We start from the raw sequence: 20,592 nt of genomic DNA on the forward strand, positions 1-20,592 counted from the left end.
CGAATTTCAGGTTATGAACGTTTACTGGTAAAAGCTGAATTGCGTTATGGATTCCGTTACCACAGACCATAATGCAATTCGATGACGGAATGCATAATGGAATAACTGTCCCATTTCCGTTATGCAGGAGAGCGATGTGCATAACGGAAACAGGACGGATCCGTTTTGCAGCCCATAGACTTCTATTATGACAGAATAAATAACGGAATGCCTCTAAAGCCATTTCGTTATGCATTCCGTCAGAGAATTGCGTTATGGTCCGTGGTAACTGAATCCATAATGCAATTCAGCTTATACCAGTAAACAAAGCGTGAACGAATTTCTAAATATGAAATTCTCTCATCTGTACTCAAAATGGTCTAAGTTCACATCCGTGTTGTCTTCATCATTTGTTTGGCCAGAAAAACAGAAAACAAAACTGATTAGCATGGGGAGGTCGGGAGGAATAGATGTCGGCTAAAGAAGCGTTTGGCCGGCCAGAACAAATGAACACTCATACAAGAGGAGATGTAAAACACAGATATAGCTCTGTATATAGATTACCTTTTATTCTGTATCCCATCCCACTGCTAGAATCTAGGTTTACTAATCTGAAGCCATTGTCATTGTGTAATGCATGCTGTATGACAGGCTGTCTTGTATGTTCCTAGAAGTCTGTGCATCTGCGACCCTCAAATTGGAAGAAAAAGGGTTTTCACTCTCTTGATGGGATCTCTACCAAGGCCTTTCACCCCTGCACAGGTTTACCTTTACTTTCCAGTCCGGTAAGTGTTTTTGTATTTTAGATTTTCCCTACAACCTGCACAGCTTTATCAGAGATTGTGCCTCATTTGGTAGTCCTCACGGAGGAATATTGTATCATTTTTGCAAATGGTATAAGGTCCAGGGGCAGTTTGGCCATAGACCCTACAAGAAAATTTCCTGGTGGGCTGATGCCCTAGGGGGCCACCCAAGCCCTCCTCTCTGCTGATGACCAGGTACATAATGAGCTCTCAACAGTAATTAACGTTGTGAGAATCCGAAACTTATGTACCCAGCCAGTGACCCACATGCCCTCTTAATTCGCCTCCTAAGCCCCCTGCTCCATAGACAACTGGAAGAGGACAGAAGGTGGTAGCCATTGATGGCCACCACAGAGGCCAGCTTTTGCGGTAGTATATTGTGCTACACTGTGTTATTTGGTTCTGCTGGGACGGTATATTGCACTATGGTTTTGACCCCGCCTACTTGTGTTGCTCCGCCTTCTGTGAATTTGGACCTGCTACAAAATGGGGCCAATTTATTTATTTTTTTTTCTTTTTCCAGGACCACTTTACGAGGACCTTTCACTACAATAAAAAATCTAAACTAAGCGTACAGACATGGAGAGCGGCGCCCAGGGATCTCCCTGCACTTACTATTATCCCTGGGCGCCGCTCCGGTATCTTCATATGTTCGGCTCAACTGGGTGGAGCCTGCCGGCGTCTCCTTCTCGCAGGCTGGAGCGCTGGCCATTCGCAGCGCTCAGCTTTTTTTTTTCTCCCAGAGAAAGGAGAAGGAGAAGCCGGCAGGCTCCACCCAGTTGAACCGAACATATGAAGATACCGGAGCCTATACCGGGAGAACAGAGCGGCGCCCAGGGATAATAGTAAGTGCAGGGAGATCCCTGGGCGCCGCTCTCCATGTCTGTATGCTTAGTTTTTAGATTTTTTTTTATTGTAGTGAAAGGTCCTCTTTAAGTTCCCAGTCCACACGACAGTTTGCGTGCCAAAAAAATGATCCTTGAGAGACTGGTGGCTGGTTCAATATGTGTTGTTTTTTTTTTATCTATTGAAAGACTATTCTCATCTAGAAATACGGACCAGAATAGGACCTGCAGTGAACATGGATCCAAGAAAAAAAACTGATCAGATGTATCCATGGCCCCATTGACTTGTATGGGTCTGTGTGCTGTCTGTTCTAATAGCACAATGAAGACATTATACAGTCGTGTGCACAAGGACTTAATCTTGGAACTTGACTTTTCCTTACTGTGGAAAACCTTATGGTCCACAGCCTCACTAGCAATACGGTTCTTCATACATTGTGACCGTATCATACTGTCTAAGCAGTCAGAAATTCACTCAGGAATTGCAAATCCTGAAGGTATCTCCATTGTAGTGATGTCTAGTACCACTGGTTTAGTCACTTGGGTCCAGCTCTGATACTTGGATGAATGCTGGACCAGCGATGGTGACAGACTGTCGGTTGCTTGGCCAGCATACATTTATACTATAAAAGAAATGTGTAGTGCCCAAACATCTCACTGTTCTATGAACTGGGCACGGTAGGGGTGGCTTATTCTCCAGTGTTCATACTGGGCACTTGACATCAAACATTGTATGAGGTTCTAACATCTAGAGCCACCATTACGGAGATTGTTAAAATATAAGGTTCAGGAGAGAGGACATGTCCGCCCTTCAGTGTGCACTACCTAACGAACAACTGTATTTCTTTACCTAGGTACCACAGAGAAAAACACAGTCGGGGTGTTTTGATCTGGACACTTCCTTACTGCAATTAAAAGGTTTATCCTCAAAGAGGTATTTATTATCTTTGGTGTGTTCACCTTCCGTCTTTAGCTAGTACATGTTATGTGGATTTTGTTGGCAGAGTAACTGCAGCTGTTTCCATATACAGGTGAAACTCGAAAAATTAGAATATCCTGCAGAGTTCATTTATTTCAGTAATGCAACTTAAAAGGTGAAACTAACATATGAGACTCATTACATGCAAAGCGAGATATTTCAGGCCTTTATTTGGATGATTATGGCTTATAGCTTATAAAACCCCAAAGTCACAATTTTAAGGTACCCTTTGCTCAGGGGGTATGGATTATTAGCTTCCTAGAGTGTGACACTTTGAGCCTAGAATATTGAACCTTTTCACAATAGTCTAATTTTAAGTTGCATTACTGAAATAAATGGACTTTTCCACGATATTCAAATTTTTCGAGTTTCACCTGTATAATGTACAAAGGCTTCGTTCCCTCCCTGTCACTGGTCTGGGATCCATTTTAGCTTTAGGGCAGAATAAGATGACCGTCACCAAAAGTGGCTTCTGAGGTTCTGCTCACAGCAGTAGTCTTGGCCTGCCCCAAATTTCCCTTGTAGAGCCTGTTGCAGGGGGGCTATACTATTATATGGCAGCCGTTCAGATGGATGGTCATCCTTTTAAAGACCATGACACCTTGAGTCTGCAGGAGACCTTTGTTCAGAGCTGCTCTAGGTCTGGCTCATAGAATGAGGTTCTGAGCAGAGCATCTCCTTTATGATCGCATATGTCCTAAAAGTGGTTAAGACTGGGTTGTCTTCATGAAACGCATGACTCCAACGAAAAACCATTTAAACTGTTGTAAAATGGTGTGATTAATTACATTATTCACTATTTTATATGCAGCATCACATTTTTTCTACTTGGAGGCCTTTTGGGTGGAGTAGGTGGGTGATAAGTTACGGCCATATGGTCGGGTTTCCTTATGTGGTTTTGGAAGCCAAAACCAGGAGTGAAAAAATGAAAAGTTGTATTTGTCTTTCATACTTTCTCTTGTATGATCCACTCCTGATTTTGGCTTCCAGAACTGCAACCAAAAACCTGTCCATGGAGACGCCACATTGAGCTTGTACCTTGTATTATTGGTCTCCCTCATGTTCTGTAGCAGCTCTTATTAGTCACCTTTTAAGATAGAAAATATGAATAAGGGTTAGCACTTGCTGTATACATTCTAACATAACATTCATATGGAGTGAGGTGTACAAACGGGGGGCTTTGTGCGTGTACTGTGTTTGCAGCTATACAAAGTCAATTAAAGGTTAAAATAAAAAAAAATTGAGTCCTAACTCATTCTGCAGGTTTTACCTCTGATCAGGGAGGCCATAAAGGCTGGCAATCCTAGTGTGCCGCTGTTATGAACCTGACTCTGTAAAGTGCTCATATCTTTCTAGAGCCTGGCATCTTCTCATGTCAGATCCCTGACCAATGTGTCTGTAAGATGATTATATGGCACTTACAAATATAGTCTTTGTTGAAATTCTGCACCATTTTCTATATTTCATAAGGTGTGCCCCCATGTTGGCCAAGTCTTGCTCTGTCCACATGGAGGTCCTGTCCATAAGATGGCTGCTGAAGGAGGGTCATGTGACCAGGCAAATCTCCTCCATGTGAAGTCTCCTCCATTCAGATACACTGGACCTGCCGTCTGCACTTGTTCTGTTGTGATTTTAGAGTAGGTGTAGTGTGTCTAAATGAAGGAGACATCACATGGAGGTCCTGTCCATAAGATGGCCGCTGATGGAGGGTCATTTGACCAGGAAAACACTTAGCCTTCTCCATTCAAACCCCACCATATGCGCTTGCACTGTTGGGACTGTATTTGAATGGAGGAGACTGAGTGATGTCCGGTCACATGACCCTCCAGCGGCCATCTTATGGACAGGACCTCTATGCAAACCGTACAGAGGATTTACCCAACAAGAGGACATGGCTTATAAAATGCAGCAAATGGCAGAAAATATCAACAAGGGTTATATTAATAAGTGCCATATTGTCATCTTACATATACATTGGTCACAAGTAGGCAGAAAGTGGCCAACCCCTTTAAATAATTGTTTAGAATCTGTTGATTTTCTGTACTTGAGGCTGAGCGGTCCATTTCCTTTTAACAGACAAAGTCACTGTGAGAGAACAGAAGAAGGTGCGGAGGACACGGACAGACAGCTGAGTTGCAGTGCCCCGCCGACTCCTTGTCTGAGCCTTCTTGGAAACTTTGAGGTATGTAGTTTAATCATAGATCTTCATCAACACTGTATAACTTTTTTGATAGCCTCAGACGCTGTTCACATCTGCTGTGCAGGCTTTGTTGCAGATTCCATCACATATGACCACAAAAAGTTGCATGACATGCGGTGCTATTTTTGAGTAAAATGACAGACACCATGATGGAACCCGATGGTTGGTGTGTGACAGATCTTACTGCTTGAATTCTGTGTTTCTGTACAGAAGATGGATCTCCTAACGCAGAGACCAGTACAGACAACTGTCTGACACATGCAAAGCTGAATAAGCCCTTTTATCTATGAAATAGTAGAGGTTTTCTACTTGTATGTCACTTTATAACCATTTTTTAGTTGCTTTTCTTACACTCACATTTTCTTTACCTGTCGTATGACTTTTCAGGAGTCGGTCTTGAATTATCGGTTAGAACCTCTTGGCACAGTTAAAGGTTTTACAGCAGATGTTGGAGCAAGTGGAATATTCTGTCCAACTCACATGACCTTGCCGGTCAGAGTTTCTTTCTTCAGTGTTTCAGAGGACAATGCTCCTTCCCCTTACATGGTAAGACAGAAAATAAATTTGGTGATTTTTGCCGTGTGTGTAGGTTATTTTGTCTAAGGCTTGTTTCACACCACCGGTACAGGCCTCTGGAATCGGGGGACAAAAACCGATACGTGCAACGGTATTTGTCCAGCCGATTCTCAGCATATTTGCCGGGTTTCGGCCACATCTTTGCCGGACCCCATTATAGTTAATGGGGCTGAACAACATTCCGTCAGCCTGCTGGATCTGTCAAAGCAATTGTGAAACAAGCCTTAAAGGGGTTATCCTATGAATAATGTCAAAAATGAAAATCAGACATCCTATAGTACATGTCCCCCTCTTTCTAACAAAGCTAGAACCAGCCCTGTACCTCACATGGATCCAGAGATCTGCCCATTCATTATTCTGCTGGATTTATATCTAGCTGACAGCTCAAGGGGAGTGTCTATTCTACTGCAACTAAGAGGGCGTGTCTATGCTCTACCTATCACAGCTGAGGAGGCAGTTGAAGGATGAAACTGAGCATGTGTGGCCATCTCAGTGAGTAGGACTAAGAAATAAAACTAACAGCAGGTGGCGCTATACAGATATATTTTATTGAATAACTCAGTAGCTATACAAAATTTTTAATTACATGCAATTTCAAAAGTATTCAGATCCAGGTGCTGGTTTGAAAACTGGAATATTTTTCATGGGACAATCCCTTTAAATGACAATTTTTCATCTTGAACCGATAACTTTTGCAGGATGTTGCATATAAACTGCATGCAAATGTATAGAGCCTGATGTGTCATGAGCTGCTCTTCTTCTTTTATTTTATTTTTTTTTCTCTAACACAAACAGGGTGTATGTCACTTTTTTTTAGAAGCAAAAAGCTTTAAAAACTGCACATTTTTTTCACTCATTTATTTACTAGCATTTAAGTCGAAAACCGTCATAAATTTTATTTTAACTGTACACCAGCTCTGGGATGGTGTAGATTTCAGAGTCTGGTGCAGTTCGGACATGCACCAAGATTAAGAGGCACGCGCCCCTTGGCATACTAGATGACAGCCTTGGTAAATCATGGCCATAGATCTATCTATAGTGAATTTTCTTTAGCTGTTTATTAGAATTGTATGGAAAATTATTTCAGTTTAAAATGTTATATACATATTTTCTTTTGAACTACAAATAAAAAGGGGGGAAGTTTTACAAATTGCAAGTTAAGATAATAAACGTATGATTGTGTTACAGGACATCCTCCATTGCAGTTGTGGCTGAAATTCATATGATTATCAGGAATCACCGTAGTTTTCACTCCATAGGGAAATATTCAGGTCTTGCAACAATTTTTTATATATTTTTTTTAATTACCATGTGTGGCTAAAAGTAGACATGAAAGGGGGGGGGGGGGGGGGGGGTGGCTAGCTAGGCATGTGAGCTGCCGTGTGTCTGTTGAGCTCCTGCACGACTTCGGCAGTTTATTCTGAGAAACCTGAATAATCCCGCTATAAAGGCACTCTCCGTGCTCCTGCTATCACAAGGACTACTCTGGTGTCTGGCAATATCGTCGTCTCTCTGCCATGACCTAGAGGAGCGGACAGAGATAACCAAGATGGCGCCGGATCAGCTACTCCTGGACGCCCAGACCGCGCAGTGGAAATCCAGCGCGATGCTGCGGCCAGGCTTAGAAAATACGCCCACTCAGCCACAACAACCCACACAAAAGGGACCTGTGAAAAACGGTTGCACCCACTAGATGATAATGGCCTGGAATCGGAAGGTGAAGGAGCAGGGGCCGGAGCAAATAGCATATGCAGCCCCAATAGATATCAGGCACTTACAACCATGTGATGCAGAAATGGAGCCTGAGGCCCGAGAGTCTGACTCGGAAGAGCCAACTTTCAAAGATGTTATGAAGGCTATAGCCAAATGTGGCAAGTCGCTGAATGGACTCACGGTGCAAGTGGGTGCTATAAAGGAAGACTTCACGATAGTTAGACAGGACCTGAAAAGGCTGGCTGAGCGTACAACTGCCCTGGAAGACCGCATGGGAGATGTGGAGGACGCCATACCACCTCTTAAGAGATGTTCTAGAACATGCAAGAAGATTGGACTCAATAGTGGCCAAGCAAGATGATCTTGAAAATCGGCTACGCCGGAACAATGTCGGCCTGGTGCGGGTGCCTGAGAAAGTGGAGGGGGCAAATCCCACAGAATTTTTTGAGGCTTGGGTGAAAGAACAGATAGGCGTGGAGACCTTAACCCCATTATTTGCGATTGAGCGTGCCCACAGGGTCCCTACTCGCCCGCTACCACCGGGTACACCACCAAGACCCGTGCTCCTGAAAATACTTCATTATAGGGATCTGGATATTATTCTCAGAAAAGCTAGAGCGCTACCTGAACTTTCCATCAATGGCCACAAGGTGTCACTCTTCCCTGATTATTCCCTGGAGGTGCAGAAAAGAAGAGCAAGATTCCTTGATATAAAGTGACGCCAGCAAAATTGAGAGTGGTCGCCCTAGGAAATACCTTTTTTTTTTTTTTTTTTTTTTTGCGGATTCAAGAAAAGCATTGAGATGGCTGGATCGACGTGAGGAAAGATATCAAGAAGAATGAGATATAGTTACTATACTCAACCACAAGCAACATGGACATACCAGATAAATGAGAAGGTCTGCGAGTGTGCCTGTGCAGGAATTTAATAATGCGTAGAATGTCTGTCATAATAGTCTGATTATACTCAGGATGTCAGAATACTAAGAGATTACAGCGGGGATATTATGTCATAAAATAGTACTGTGTAAATCCCAACCGGGGGAGGTGTGGGAAGCTAGGACACAACTGGCCTTGGTATTAGAGAATATATAGTTACTGTTCAGTGTTAATACGGTGTTCTAGTTATCCGTTCTGGTAGATGAGCTAACCAGATATCGCTGGTCTCGTCAGCAGGTGTTATTTAATCCCGTGGTCCTAGGCATAGGTGTTTTTGCGGGGGCCTGTTGGGGAAGCCAGCACTCGTTTGCTGCCTTAGTAGAGGCACTGTTGTGGGAAAGTTTAGGGTTGATACCTCGGGATCTGCAGCTATGGGAAAAGGGGTCTTGTCTTGTGGAGCCACACTGTGATTCCCAGAGTAATCCATACATGTGCTACGGACCACTAGAAGGGATATGGATGCATCAATAATACTACGGGAATGATATGACTAGCTGGGTGAGATTTTTGAGTTTAAATGTTAGAGGGGTTAAAGATACCAATAAAAGAAGAGCTATTATAGATAGTATGAAACACTACCAGCCCTTGATCTAATGCCGGATCAGACCCATTTACTCAATCCCCAGTGGTTGGGGCAATGTTTCCATGCCACATATTCCACATATGCGAGAGGAGTGAGCATTCTTATTCATAGAAATATAGCATTTGAATGTGTATCGAAGGGCTATACGTTTTATACGGTAGACTCTTTACAACCCCCTGTACTATAATTGGGGTCTACATCCCTCCACCTTATTCACCGCTGGTAATCGGGAAAGTGATCTTTTATCACTGACCTACCGGACGTACCCACAATAATGCTTGGTGATTTCAATAATGTGATATGCCCAGCCATGGATAAGATGGGTAGGTCCATACAAGTTACAGCTGGAGAGGTCACCCCATTTGGGAGGCTACTGAACAAAGCCTCCTTGTTAGATTGTTAGATTTGTGGAGATGGAGGAATCCACAGGAGAAACACTACTCCTGTTACTCCAGTACCTATGGATCGTTATCTAGAATAGCTCTAATACTAGGTAATTCTGCGATGGGCCACCTAATTCAAGAGCTAAAATATCTTCCCCGGAAAATATCTGATTATTCCCCAGTACTGGCTACAGCTAATATATTGCCCCCACTGTTGAGAGGAGATAAGACCTGGAAGTTCAACCCATATTGGCTAAATGTGCTTAATGTGGATGGTATAGGGCAGGCATCCTCAAACTGCGGCCCTCCAGCTGTTGTAAAACTACAACTCCCACAGTGCCCTGCTGTAGGCTGATACCTGTAGGCTGTTCGAGCATGCTGGGAGTTGTAGTTTTGTAACAGCTGGAGGGCTGCAGTTTGCGGATGCCTGGTATAGGGGAACAGTTGAAGGAGTTCTTTGAATATAATTTACCCACGGCCTCCCGATTGGTAGTATGGGACGCCATGAAGGCTTTTTTTTAGGGGGATACTAATAGCAGAAGTTAAAGGGAGTCTGTCACCACATTTTGACATCATAGACCGCTTACATAGCGCTGTAGCATAACTGTAGATGATTCAAATGGTACCTTTTTGTTCTTGTGAAGTTCACCCGAGGCAAAAACTGACTTTTATTCGTATGTAAAAGAGGTCTCGCAAGTGCCCAGGGGCGGCGTTCACTTCATTGAACCCAGGCTGCTCTGCCTCTTATCCCTGCCTCTGCCCCTGCCCGCCCTTCTCTTACCGTGCGTCCTCTTTCTCTCCCAGCGAGATCCCATCCTCTGGGCTCCCTACAAAGTGAACGCCGCCCCTGGGCACTTGCGAGCCCTCCATTATATACAAATAAAAGTCAGTTTTTGCCTCGGGTGAACTTCACAAGAACACAACAAAGCTACTATTTGAATCATCTACAGTTGGAAACTAGAGCCAAAGTATGAAAGATGCTATTAGAGGTAGAGGTGGGAGAGGCCAGGTATGTGACAAAACCATCTGTAGAACATGAAGACCAATGGAAGGAAGCGCAGCAGATGCTGAATGAGCGATTGCTACTGAATGCGAAAAGCAATCATATTATGAGGAAGGGGAGAAAGTAGGTAGCCTACTAGCATTAGTAACGAAGGCCCAACAGCAATCATCGTATATAGCTTCTTTATGCAACTCTGAGGAGGAACTCTAACACGCCAGAACAGATATTAAAAAGATTATGCATTCATTTTACTCATCTTTGTATGAATCTAAAACATGTGCTTCTGAGGTAGAGATTAAAGAGTTTATTAACCCGTTAAAACGTCCTACTTTCACTATAGAACAGAGAGCTCTATTAGATGCCCCCATCACTGTAAAGGACATGGAAACGGCAGTGGGAGATATGTCTAATAATAAAGCTCCGGGGAAAGATGGACTGCCAGTGGAAATTTTATACAACCTATGCCTCAATATTATTGCCCAAAACCAAGGCAGACTGCCCGCTTCCATGAATGAAGCGATCATCGTAGTAATTCCAAAACTGGGCAAGGATGTCCTGGAGGCAGAATCCTGCAGGCCTATTTCTTTGCTACAGGTGGACGTGAATATCTTGGTGAAAGTAATGGCAGACCGTTTGAACTCAGTGATTACATCACTAGTCCATACTGACCAGGCTGGGTTTATGCCTAACCTGTCAACAGCGGTTAATATCAGGAGATTATACTTGAATATTCAGGCTGGCCAGGTCCACGCCTTGAATGCGGCGGTCACGTCTCTTGACGCGGCCAAAGCATTTGACAGCGTGGAATGGCGATACCTGGTGATGGTGCTCAAGACGATGGGGTTTGAGCCCGAGTTCATTAAGTGGATACAGTTACTGTATGCTTGTCCCACAGCCAGAATTCGACTTTCAGATTAATTTATGTTACACAGAGGGACTAGACAAGGATGTCCCCCTGTCACCCTTGTTGTTTGCTATGGCAGTAAAGCCCCTGGCAGAGGCCCTCAGAAAGGCGGTTGCAGTACGAGGTTTTCAATATGGGTCTTTATCTGAAAAGGTTGCTTTATATGCAGATGACTTGTTGCTACTCCTAGACGAGTGGAATTCCTCTCTTCCAGAGGCCATGTCAATTTATAAATAGCTTCGGTGGGTTATCTGGCTTGGTCATTAATTTGGACGAAGTCGGTGTTGATGCCACTGTCTAAAAATGTAAGGATTGATGCTAATCTTACAGCAGGCCTACAAGTAGTTACATCCTTTAAATATTTGCGCATCCAGGTATCCGCCAACAACCAGGAGTTTGAAAATTAGAATTTAGTACCGCTGCTAGATAAATTTAGACCGAAAGTCCAGGCCTGGACCCATCTACCCCTCCCTATAATTGGATGCACTAACTTACTTAAGATGATTCTCATGCCCCAGCTTCTATACGTATTACATAACGCCCCAAATTGGATACCACTAGAATTTTTCTACACAGTTAATGCGATCTTTAGAGATCTCATCTGGAAGAGGGGAGTACCACGTATAAGCTTACTACACTGGGCAGACCAAAAACCCAAGGTGGACTTAATGTCCCAGACCCATGGATAGATTACTTGGCGGCCCAACTGCAGCATGTTGGGGGCTGGGCAGATGAGGATAGGACTAACACAGCTGGGAGGATTGTACAGCACCTCCTTAATAAAAAAAATGACTAATGGCATCCCTGGAAGACGGAACCTTCTATAGGAAAGGGGATCAATACTGACTGTTACGCACAAAACATGAAGTATGGTGGAAAGCTAGAAAACTAGCTGGCATTTCTGGGTATACAAAGTTTACTCCGATATGGCCCAGTCACATGTATGGGGAATTAGATAAAGTGTAAAGTGCTCAAATCTGGGAAAGAAATTGACTCTGCCGTGTCTGTCAACTATTAGGATATGCCCAGTTACAACAAGAATTTGAACTGCCCAAGTCCCTTTTCTATGTTTACCTACAGATAAGACACGCCATAAAGACACAGGAGCAGCAAGGGGTGATGGCACCTGCTGCAAAACATCTTATTATAGATCTTACTACTTCACATGGGGATACTAATGGAGTAATTTCACTTCACTATTGGAGTCTTATGGCGGCTCAATACAAAAATAAAAAATATTGCAATTACATGACAAGTGGCAACGAGATGTTGCTGACCGAACAGTGGGACAAAGTGTTAGAGGACTTCCCTGTAGTGGCAGTAAGTGAGACTCCATAGAGTATACAGAACTCCTATAGTAATGAAGAAAATGGGTTAATCGGGAGGATGATGGTTGCCCGAGATGTGGAACACCTAATGCTGATTTAATCCACCTTATGTGGAACTGTCCATGACTGAGAAGATACTGGGCAGATGTTCTTGACCTTACAAGCAAAGTGTTTTGCATAAAAATAGATATGTCAGCCTTGATATGTGTATTGGGATATGTTGGAACATTGCCTGTAAATTCAGAGAGAATAGCTATTTTACGTACCGTATACTGTATCAAGCAAGGAAATTAATAGCATATTATTGGATTGCTCCAAAAGTAAAGGAATTAGTAGAGAACGTTCATACCTTAACACAATTGGAGAGATTTGTATATCAAAGAGGTACTGTATTTTTCGCCCTATAAGACGCACCCCCCCCCCCCCCCCCAAAAAAAAGTGGGAGGAAAATGGCAGTGCTTCTTATGGGGCGAAAGCTGCTGTTTACACTGATACACCGCCGACCGCATGCTGCACAGCGCGGCCGGCGTGTTTATCAGCGAGGAGGGGCTGGGGGCCGGCATCTAGTTTTGTAATGGCAGCGGGGCCCGATGCAGTCACTGTATTCTATTGCATCGGGCCCCTCTCACTGTACTAATTGTATCTACGGTAACTGCAGGCAATGTTTAACTATAGAATATGTTCGATCCAGCAGCCTGTACTTACGACCGCAGGAGGCTGGGCGGGCGGGCACTGGCAGCGTAACTTCCTACGTCACGTGCCTGCTCCGCCCACTTTATGAATGAAGCAGGCGGCGCGGGCACGTGACGTAGTGAGTTACGCTGCCAGTGCCCACCCGCCCAGCCTCCTGCCTGCTATGGTCGTAAGTACAGGCTGCTGGATCGAACATATTCTATAGTACACATTGCCTGCAATTAGATACGATTAGTACAGTGAGCGGTACAGTGCAATAGAATACAATGACTGCACTGGGCACCCGCTGCCATTAAAAAACTAGTGTAGATGCCAGCCCCCACCCCCTGTATTGGGGGTCATTCACAGTGGCTGACACTGTTATGGGGGGATCTGTGGATGACAAAAAGCATAAGATGCTATTTATCTGTCATCCACAGATCCCCCCCCCCCATAGCAGTGTCATGTCAGCCACAGACACCCCCATAATAGTGCGTCAGCCACAGACACCCCCATAATAGTGCGTCAGCCACAGACACCCCCATAATAGTGCGTCAGCCACAGACACCCCCATAATAGTGCGTCAGCCACAGACACCCCCATAATAGTGCGTCAGCCACAGACACCCCCATAATAGTGCGTCAGCCACAGACACCCCCATAATAGTGCGTCAGCCACAGGCTACCATTAGTTCAAAGCCCACCAAAAGCGCACCTTTTTGGTTCAAAATATTTTCCTCCTTAAAAACCTAGGTGCGTCTTATGGGCCAGTGCGTCTTATAGGGCGAAAAATGCGGTAATATCAAGAAATATGAGAAAATATGGTCCTCATGGTTGCAGCATTACAATGTCATAATCTAGTCATGTTTGGTGTAGCATAGAGCAGAGGACTCTAGGGTGACTAGTAGTATAGATCGGGTATTGCTCATGTAATGGGGGTAGGAATGTCTGTGGTACAGATGAAATACTGAAGAACTAGCAGATGAATCGCACAGTCCAGTGATAATCTACAAACTCCAAACTTTATTGGGAATACATCCCCAGTGACTCTATTGTGGACCTTCTTTTGGCTGCAATCCTACGGGGGGGAGGGGGGTTTGTTTTTATTTAGTATTTCACCAATTTTCATAAAATATCAATAAATACTATCTGATTAAAAAAAAAGAAAGTAGATTTAGGAGCTCCTCTCATTTCCAAACCTGGCTAGGTACAGGTGAATACACCTGGACTTCTTGATATGTTTTCTAGTCATCCTTCCCCTTCCCTCCTTCCTTTCCCCCCTTTTTTCCCCTTCCCTAGTCTTTTGTATGTCTATGTCGTACCCCTGTTTGTTTCCCTATTTATGTCAGTTGTTGTTTTGTTATTTTCTACCATGAGTCATATATTAATAGCCCTATGCTTGCCTTACTATTAGTATGCAATTTAGGAATCCGACCTGAGTGCTTGTTACATTCCCCTCACACATACTTGGCTCTAAAATTTGCACTTTGTTTCTTTGACTGCTAAGCCACTTGGAGTGTCCGCGCTAAGTGTCCGCGCTAAGCGATTCCCGATCACTTTATCCCTCATAGTTTCTGATCTAGAGGGTTATGCTGTAATTTATGTCAGTCTAATCATTGATACTTCTTCTTTTTGGGACATGGAATTAGGGGACATTTACTGTTTATATTGTCTTTGACGCTATGTTCAATTGCTTTGTCTTTCTTTACAATAAAAAGAGATAAAAAAAAAAGAAAGTAGACCTGAAGCCCTCGCTATCTAGTGCCATATTGTCAACGGTGTGAAATATAAGAAAGTCTAACTGTAAGGACATTATACTGTATGTCAGTTTTTACATATATATTTTTAATGTCTTAGGGTAACATTACACTGGAATCTCTTGGCAAAAGGGGATATCGCATACCTCCTTCTGGAACGATTCAAGTGGTAGGTGCAGTTTCGTCATCTGAACTGATTTAAGCTTTGTTCACATCTGGTGCAGTGCAGGATCACTCGCATGACCCACACCAAGGAGTCGGGCAGATCCCATTGTTTACTAATGGGGTGTGTTAGGTTTGTTCTGGTGTAGTGCTGCATGCTGTTTAAAGAGGCTCTGTCACCAGGATCAACCCTATTAAATCAGACATACTGGCTGGTAGGGCTCATCATGCTGATTTTAAAAGTATACCTTTCTTTTGTCTGTATGTTAAACGGTTGCAGAGAAATGTGTGTTTTTATTCATATGCAAATGAGCAATTCGAGCACTCAGAGGTGGGACTGAATCATCTGAGCACTGCTATGTAGCACCCCCTGGACTCTGCACACGCCCCCTTCTCTTGACTGACATGGCTAGACATCAGGCTGAGGGCAGAGCTGTGTCCTGGCTTATACATACAGTACAGACCAAAAGTTTGGACACACCTTCTCCTTCAAAGAGTTTTCTTTATTTTCCTGACTATGAAGGCATCAAAACTATGAATTAACACATGTGGAATTATATACATAACAAACAAGTGTGAAACAACTGAAAATATGTCATATTCTAGGTTCTTTAAAGTAGCCACCTTTTGCTTTGATTACTGCTTTGCACACTCTTGGCATTCTCTTGATGAGCTTCAAGAGGTAGTCCCCTGAAATGGTCTTCCAACAGTCTTGAAGGAGTTCCCAGAGATGCTTAGCACTTGTTGGCCCTTTTGCCTTCACTCTGCGGTCCAGCTCACCCCAAACCATCTCGATTGGGTTCAGGTCCAGTGACTGTGGAGGCCAGGTCATCTGGCGCAGCACCCCATCACTCTCCTTCATGGTAAAATAGCCCTTACTTTCAAAGTGTTCCCAATTTTTCGGCTGACTGACCTTCATTTCTCAAAGTAATGATGGCCACTCGTTTTTCTTTACTTAGCTGCTTTTTTCTTGCCATAATACAAATTCTAACAGTCTATTCAGTAGGACTATCAGCTGTGTATCCACCTGACTTCTCAACGCAACTGATGGTCCCAACCCCATTTATAAGGCAAGAAATCCCACTTATTAAACCTGACAGGGCGCACCTGTGAAGTGAAAACCATTTCAGGGGACTACCTCTTGAAGCTCATCAAGAGAATGCCAAGAGTGTGCAAAGCAGTAATCAAAGCAAAAGGTGGCTACTTTGAAGAACCTAGAATATGACATATTTTCTGTTTCACACTTGTTTGTTATGTATATAATTCCACATGTGTTAATTCATAGTTTTGATGCCTTCATAGTCATGAAAATAAAGAAAACTCTTTGAATGAGGTGTGTCCAAACTTTTGGTCTGTACTGTATGTATTGTATTCATGTGTATTATACACACTATGTACTATAGCTTCACCACACTGAGATCTGCTCAGAACGCCGATATACATATCACTGCTGTATTCACAGGCAGAATGCATCATTATGAAGACACCTCTGCTGTGAGTTTATAAACATAGAAAACCATGCATCTCTATGTGGTAATGCTATAGCTTAGTGGTATAGCGATCTGCCTAGAATAGAGACATCCCTGGTTCAAGTCCCAGGAGGGATATATGTTTTTTTTGTTTTCTATTATTTTTTTTCTTATTTAAAGCTATATTAAAAGGCTATACTATGATAAATAATATGTACCGTAATCATATAATAATAATAATAATAATAAGGCCTTACTATATTGAATAGTTTTGGTGTAAAACAATTAGGTCTGTCGCTTGGTCTTCCTTTATTTCTATTAAAATCATGTATTAAGCCTCATTCTCTTTGCATTTCAGACCTTATTTAATCCAAACAAGACTGTGGTGAAGATGTTTGTGGTGAAATATGACTTGCAAGAAATGCCACCCAATCGGCAGACATTCCTGCGGCAGAGAACGTTTTCTGTTCCTGTAAAACGAGATAAGAAGGCGGCCGTCCCTGAGAATATCACGAGGACAGAAGAGCGGACGCTGCGCTACCTCATCCACCTGAGGTAATGCCACATGCACTTACTCTGTAAACTTATCCCACTCCAGTATATTTATTTTCAAAATGTAATTGGGATTTATACTCTATCTTCCTGATTTACACAACATTTTCTAAAATGCATGTATCAGAAATTCTGCTCCTGTACTTTCTTATGCTGGTGCAGTAGACCCATGTCTCTGGGAAATGATATAGCCTCAGATTAGTCAATAGTAATGAATGGTCTAACCATTGCTTCATTCATGTGACCCATGGTATTCAGTAAAAGGCATTTTTACTTGTGAGGCTGGATTTCTAATAAGCAAATTACTCAGTCTCTGCTACGCACACCATTAATACTGCGGTATGCAACACAGACTGAACACACACTACACAGGTTGAGCAGTACTTTTAATCCATATACAAATGAGCTGGCAAGTGTAAGCCACTCTGTGCTTCCTCTGCCAGTCCCTCCCTCTTCTTGATCTACAGGGCCAGGAGAGGGGTTCTATCAATTGAGGAGAGAGAGTGGTTGGCAGATGAAGCAGGAGGCGCACGGGTGCACACAGTGGCTTAAGCCTGCCCTTGGTGCACTTAACTGCTCATTTGTGTATGGACTAACTCCTAGAAGATGTATATGTATGGCGTTCTGAGCAGGCACAGGAGCTGTGCCCAATCAATCGTTACTGACAGCCAGGCTCTTGCTGTATCTGCTGGCATCACTGAAATCTCAGATGCTGGTGGATTAACCCCTTAGATGCTGCTGTCAATGCTGACCAAGGCATATAAGATGTTTACAGAGCAAGGGGGCACCCTTTCTAACTCCATTGGCTTCCTGCAGTACAATCCCACAGTGCCAATGTGGCACCTGGAAGCCTTACAAAGGCCACACGGTCTGGTATCTATGGAAGCCTAAGAGGCCTAGCCCCCAGTCTGGGTCTTGTAGGCAACTGACAGTTTTTTGATGCAGTACAATACTGCATGCGGAGAGCGTCACAGCCAGGGAGAAAAGACAGCTCGCCGTCTCCCTGGCTGTGACGCTCTCCTCTGCGATTCGACCACGCTACAGCCAGGGAGAAGGAGACACTCCGCCGTCTCCTCCCTGTACCGATACTCTAAGTTAACATAGTGGGCCCAAAAAACTGTGGGGGACACAGCGCCGGAACAGAGGGGTATTTTAGAAAAAAAACGAAGTGCTGTAGGGGCTGCCCTATCTGTAAGCATACCAGTTTGCAAAGTATAAACCCATGAAAGGTCCTCTTTAAAAGCAGAGAAATTCAAATTTAGGTACATTTTGGAATATTTTATTTTTTATAAGTAAAGGTAAAACATATGGACCCAAATTTACCACAAACATAAAGTACGATGTATCGGGAGAAACTGCTTGGGGGAGATTTATCAAAACTTGTGTAAAGTAGAACGGGCTTCGTGGCCCATAGCAACCAATCAGATTCCACTTTTCATTTTTCATAGCTGCTTTGGAAAATTAAAAGATGGAATCTGGAATCTGATTGGTTGCTATGGGCAATTAAGCCTCTTTTTTACTTTAGGCTACTTTCACACTTGCGGCAGGACGGGTCCGACAAGCTGTTTGCCCTGTCTGATCCGTCCTTCCGCTATTTCGCCGTGCCGCCGCTCCGTCCCCATTGACTATAATGGGGACGGGGCGAAGCTCCGGCAGTGCACGGCGAAAGGCCGCCGGACTTTCGCCGTGTTCGACTTTTTTGGTCCGGCGGCACGGCGAAATAGCGGAAGGACTGATCCGACAGGGTGAACAGCCTGTCTGATCCGTCCTGCCGCAAGTGGGAAAGTAGCCTTACACTGGTCTTGATAAATTTCCCTCTTTGTGTCCAGAAGGGGTTTTTGCCTCCAGAATGAAGCAACAGATTGCCAAGTGAAAAGTCTCGCTGCATTCAGCTGAACCAGCCCTACAAGTCACTGTGAATTTCCTGGAGATAAGTTCCCTTTCAGAAACACTTCAGTGAGATAAATATGCTAAAGACACAAGATGGAAGGAAAAAATGTTTTGCTCAGCTCTATAATTTTTGTTTTACATATGTGGTACTTGATTCTTCCAATTTGTTAATTTTTTTTATTTATTTTTTCAGGTTCCAAAGTTCAAAGTCTGGAAAGATCTACCTCCACAAAGATGTTAGACTTCTTTTCTCTCGGAAGTCCATGGAAGTTGACAGTGGGGCAGCATACGAACTGAAATCTTACACAGAAACTCCAAGAAACCCTCAGTTTTCATCCAGATGCTGAGCTAACGGCAGCAAAGAAAATCTTTGGCAAAGCAAGCAAAAATAAAAAATAAATTAGATTAACACCAGTGACTGGTCTAAAAAAAAAAAAAAGGACCAGCTCCAGAGATTTTCCTCAGTGCATTCTGTGTATTTCATGTAGACTGGAAAAGAATAGTCCTAATGCATTTTTCTACTATGTATACCACTCAGCTAGGTGTGTGCTGCATTAGTGATGCTCCCTGTTAGTTTAGTGTTTACACCTTTTTATTTTATTTTCTTTATTTAATATTTAATGTTTCATTTACTACACAGTGATTTGTTTTGTCTGTGTTCTAATGTAGCACAAGGCCTATGGAAATCATACAATGTATTTTTGACAGTAATATTGAATTCTAAAATATATATAAATCTATAGTTTGGTGTGACTTTGTTATACAGATAGATTTCGCAGTGTCCTCCATACACATCACATTTATGAGCTATGCCAGAAGAATATATTTAGATGCAGGGCCGATTCTAGCTTTTTTTGCTGCCTGACCTAAAAAAAAAAAAAATATGAAATGAAATGATGCCCCCTTCCCTCCTCCCTCAGTGCTTTGTGGCCGGGGGAGCACCTACCCTTTCTACTGTAAGGTAAAAATTTAAATGTCACCCACATGCCAAATTCTCAACCTAACCCATTCCCTCCAGATCGGCAAGGGTCCGACACCCGGCACCACCGCCAATCAACTGTTTGAAGAGAGGGCACCACTCATATGCAGCAGCATTTGCAGTGATGAGCTGGTAAACAGAGCATAGAAGGCAGCGCTTGTATGAAAAAATAAAAGCGGACAACCCCTTTAAAGTCCTACTTGGAAAACATTACATTACAGCGCTATAGAACATACAGTGCTACATATGTACCTCTTACATCTAGTGATGTCTTCTCTGATGTAGATATTCGCTTTCCTCATCTTCTCCTTTCATACCAGACCGCCATGATGATTTCTTTTAGCCATCTCTCTGCATAGTTTGACAAACAGACCTCTTACTTTCCTACTTTTCTATCATCCTCCCACCTCTAATACTGTGCTCCCCAATACTATACTGAAGAGAAAGTTCCCCTGAAAATACTGGTACTGCACAGATAGTGCGCCAGTACAAAAAATACCCCCTTACCTTTCAGATCAAACCCCCATATCAGACTTTATTTAGACCTCTATGTCAGTCCCCCATTAGACCTCCATCGGAACCCCCCCCCCCTATGTATCAGACATCCATTAGACCTCTCAGGCCCCCCCATATCAGACCAGACCTCTAGACCCCTATTATACCCCCAGACCCGCATATCAGAACCCCATATGACCTCAATATCAACATATAAGGCCCCCATTGGACCTAGAGACCCCCAGATCAGACTGTAAAATAAATAAATTAACTTACCTCCTGCTCTGCCGTTCTCCTGGTTCGCCGGTCTCCCCGTTTTCTTCTATTCTTAGGGCCCGCACTGCAGTCACCTGACTTCCTGCTGGCAGTTTAGGGGGATGTG

General features: G+C 43.4%; 1 protein-coding gene across 3 annotated transcripts in view; it reads left to right on the top strand.

Moving 5' to 3' along the window:
- Nucleotides 1-19,478, top strand: part of FAM214A (family with sequence similarity 214 member A) — a 67,221-nt gene extending 47,743 nt beyond the window's left edge. For 2 of the 3 annotated variants that reach the window (XM_040413942.1, XM_040413940.1), the window contains 7 exons: nt 651-764; nt 2,482-2,561; nt 4,683-4,788; nt 5,194-5,352; nt 14,764-14,832; nt 16,653-16,849; nt 18,930-19,478. In XM_040413942.1, coding sequence (XP_040269876.1) covers nt 651-764; nt 2,482-2,561; nt 4,683-4,788; nt 5,194-5,352; nt 14,764-14,832; nt 16,653-16,849; nt 18,930-19,083 — 879 coding nt within the window. In that variant the 3' untranslated portion in view covers nt 19,084-19,478. The remainder of the gene's footprint in view (nt 1-650; nt 765-2,481; nt 2,562-4,682; nt 4,789-5,193; nt 5,353-14,763; nt 14,833-16,652; nt 16,850-18,929) is intronic. The other variant, XM_040413941.1, reaches the window with a different exon arrangement.
- Nucleotides 19,479-20,592: the final 1,114 nt, after the last annotated feature.

Source organism: Bufo bufo, chromosome 1 (assembly GCF_905171765.1).
Source record: "Bufo bufo chromosome 1, aBufBuf1.1, whole genome shotgun sequence".
In the NCBI taxonomy this organism is placed as follows: Eukaryota; Metazoa; Chordata; class Amphibia; order Anura; family Bufonidae; genus Bufo; species Bufo bufo.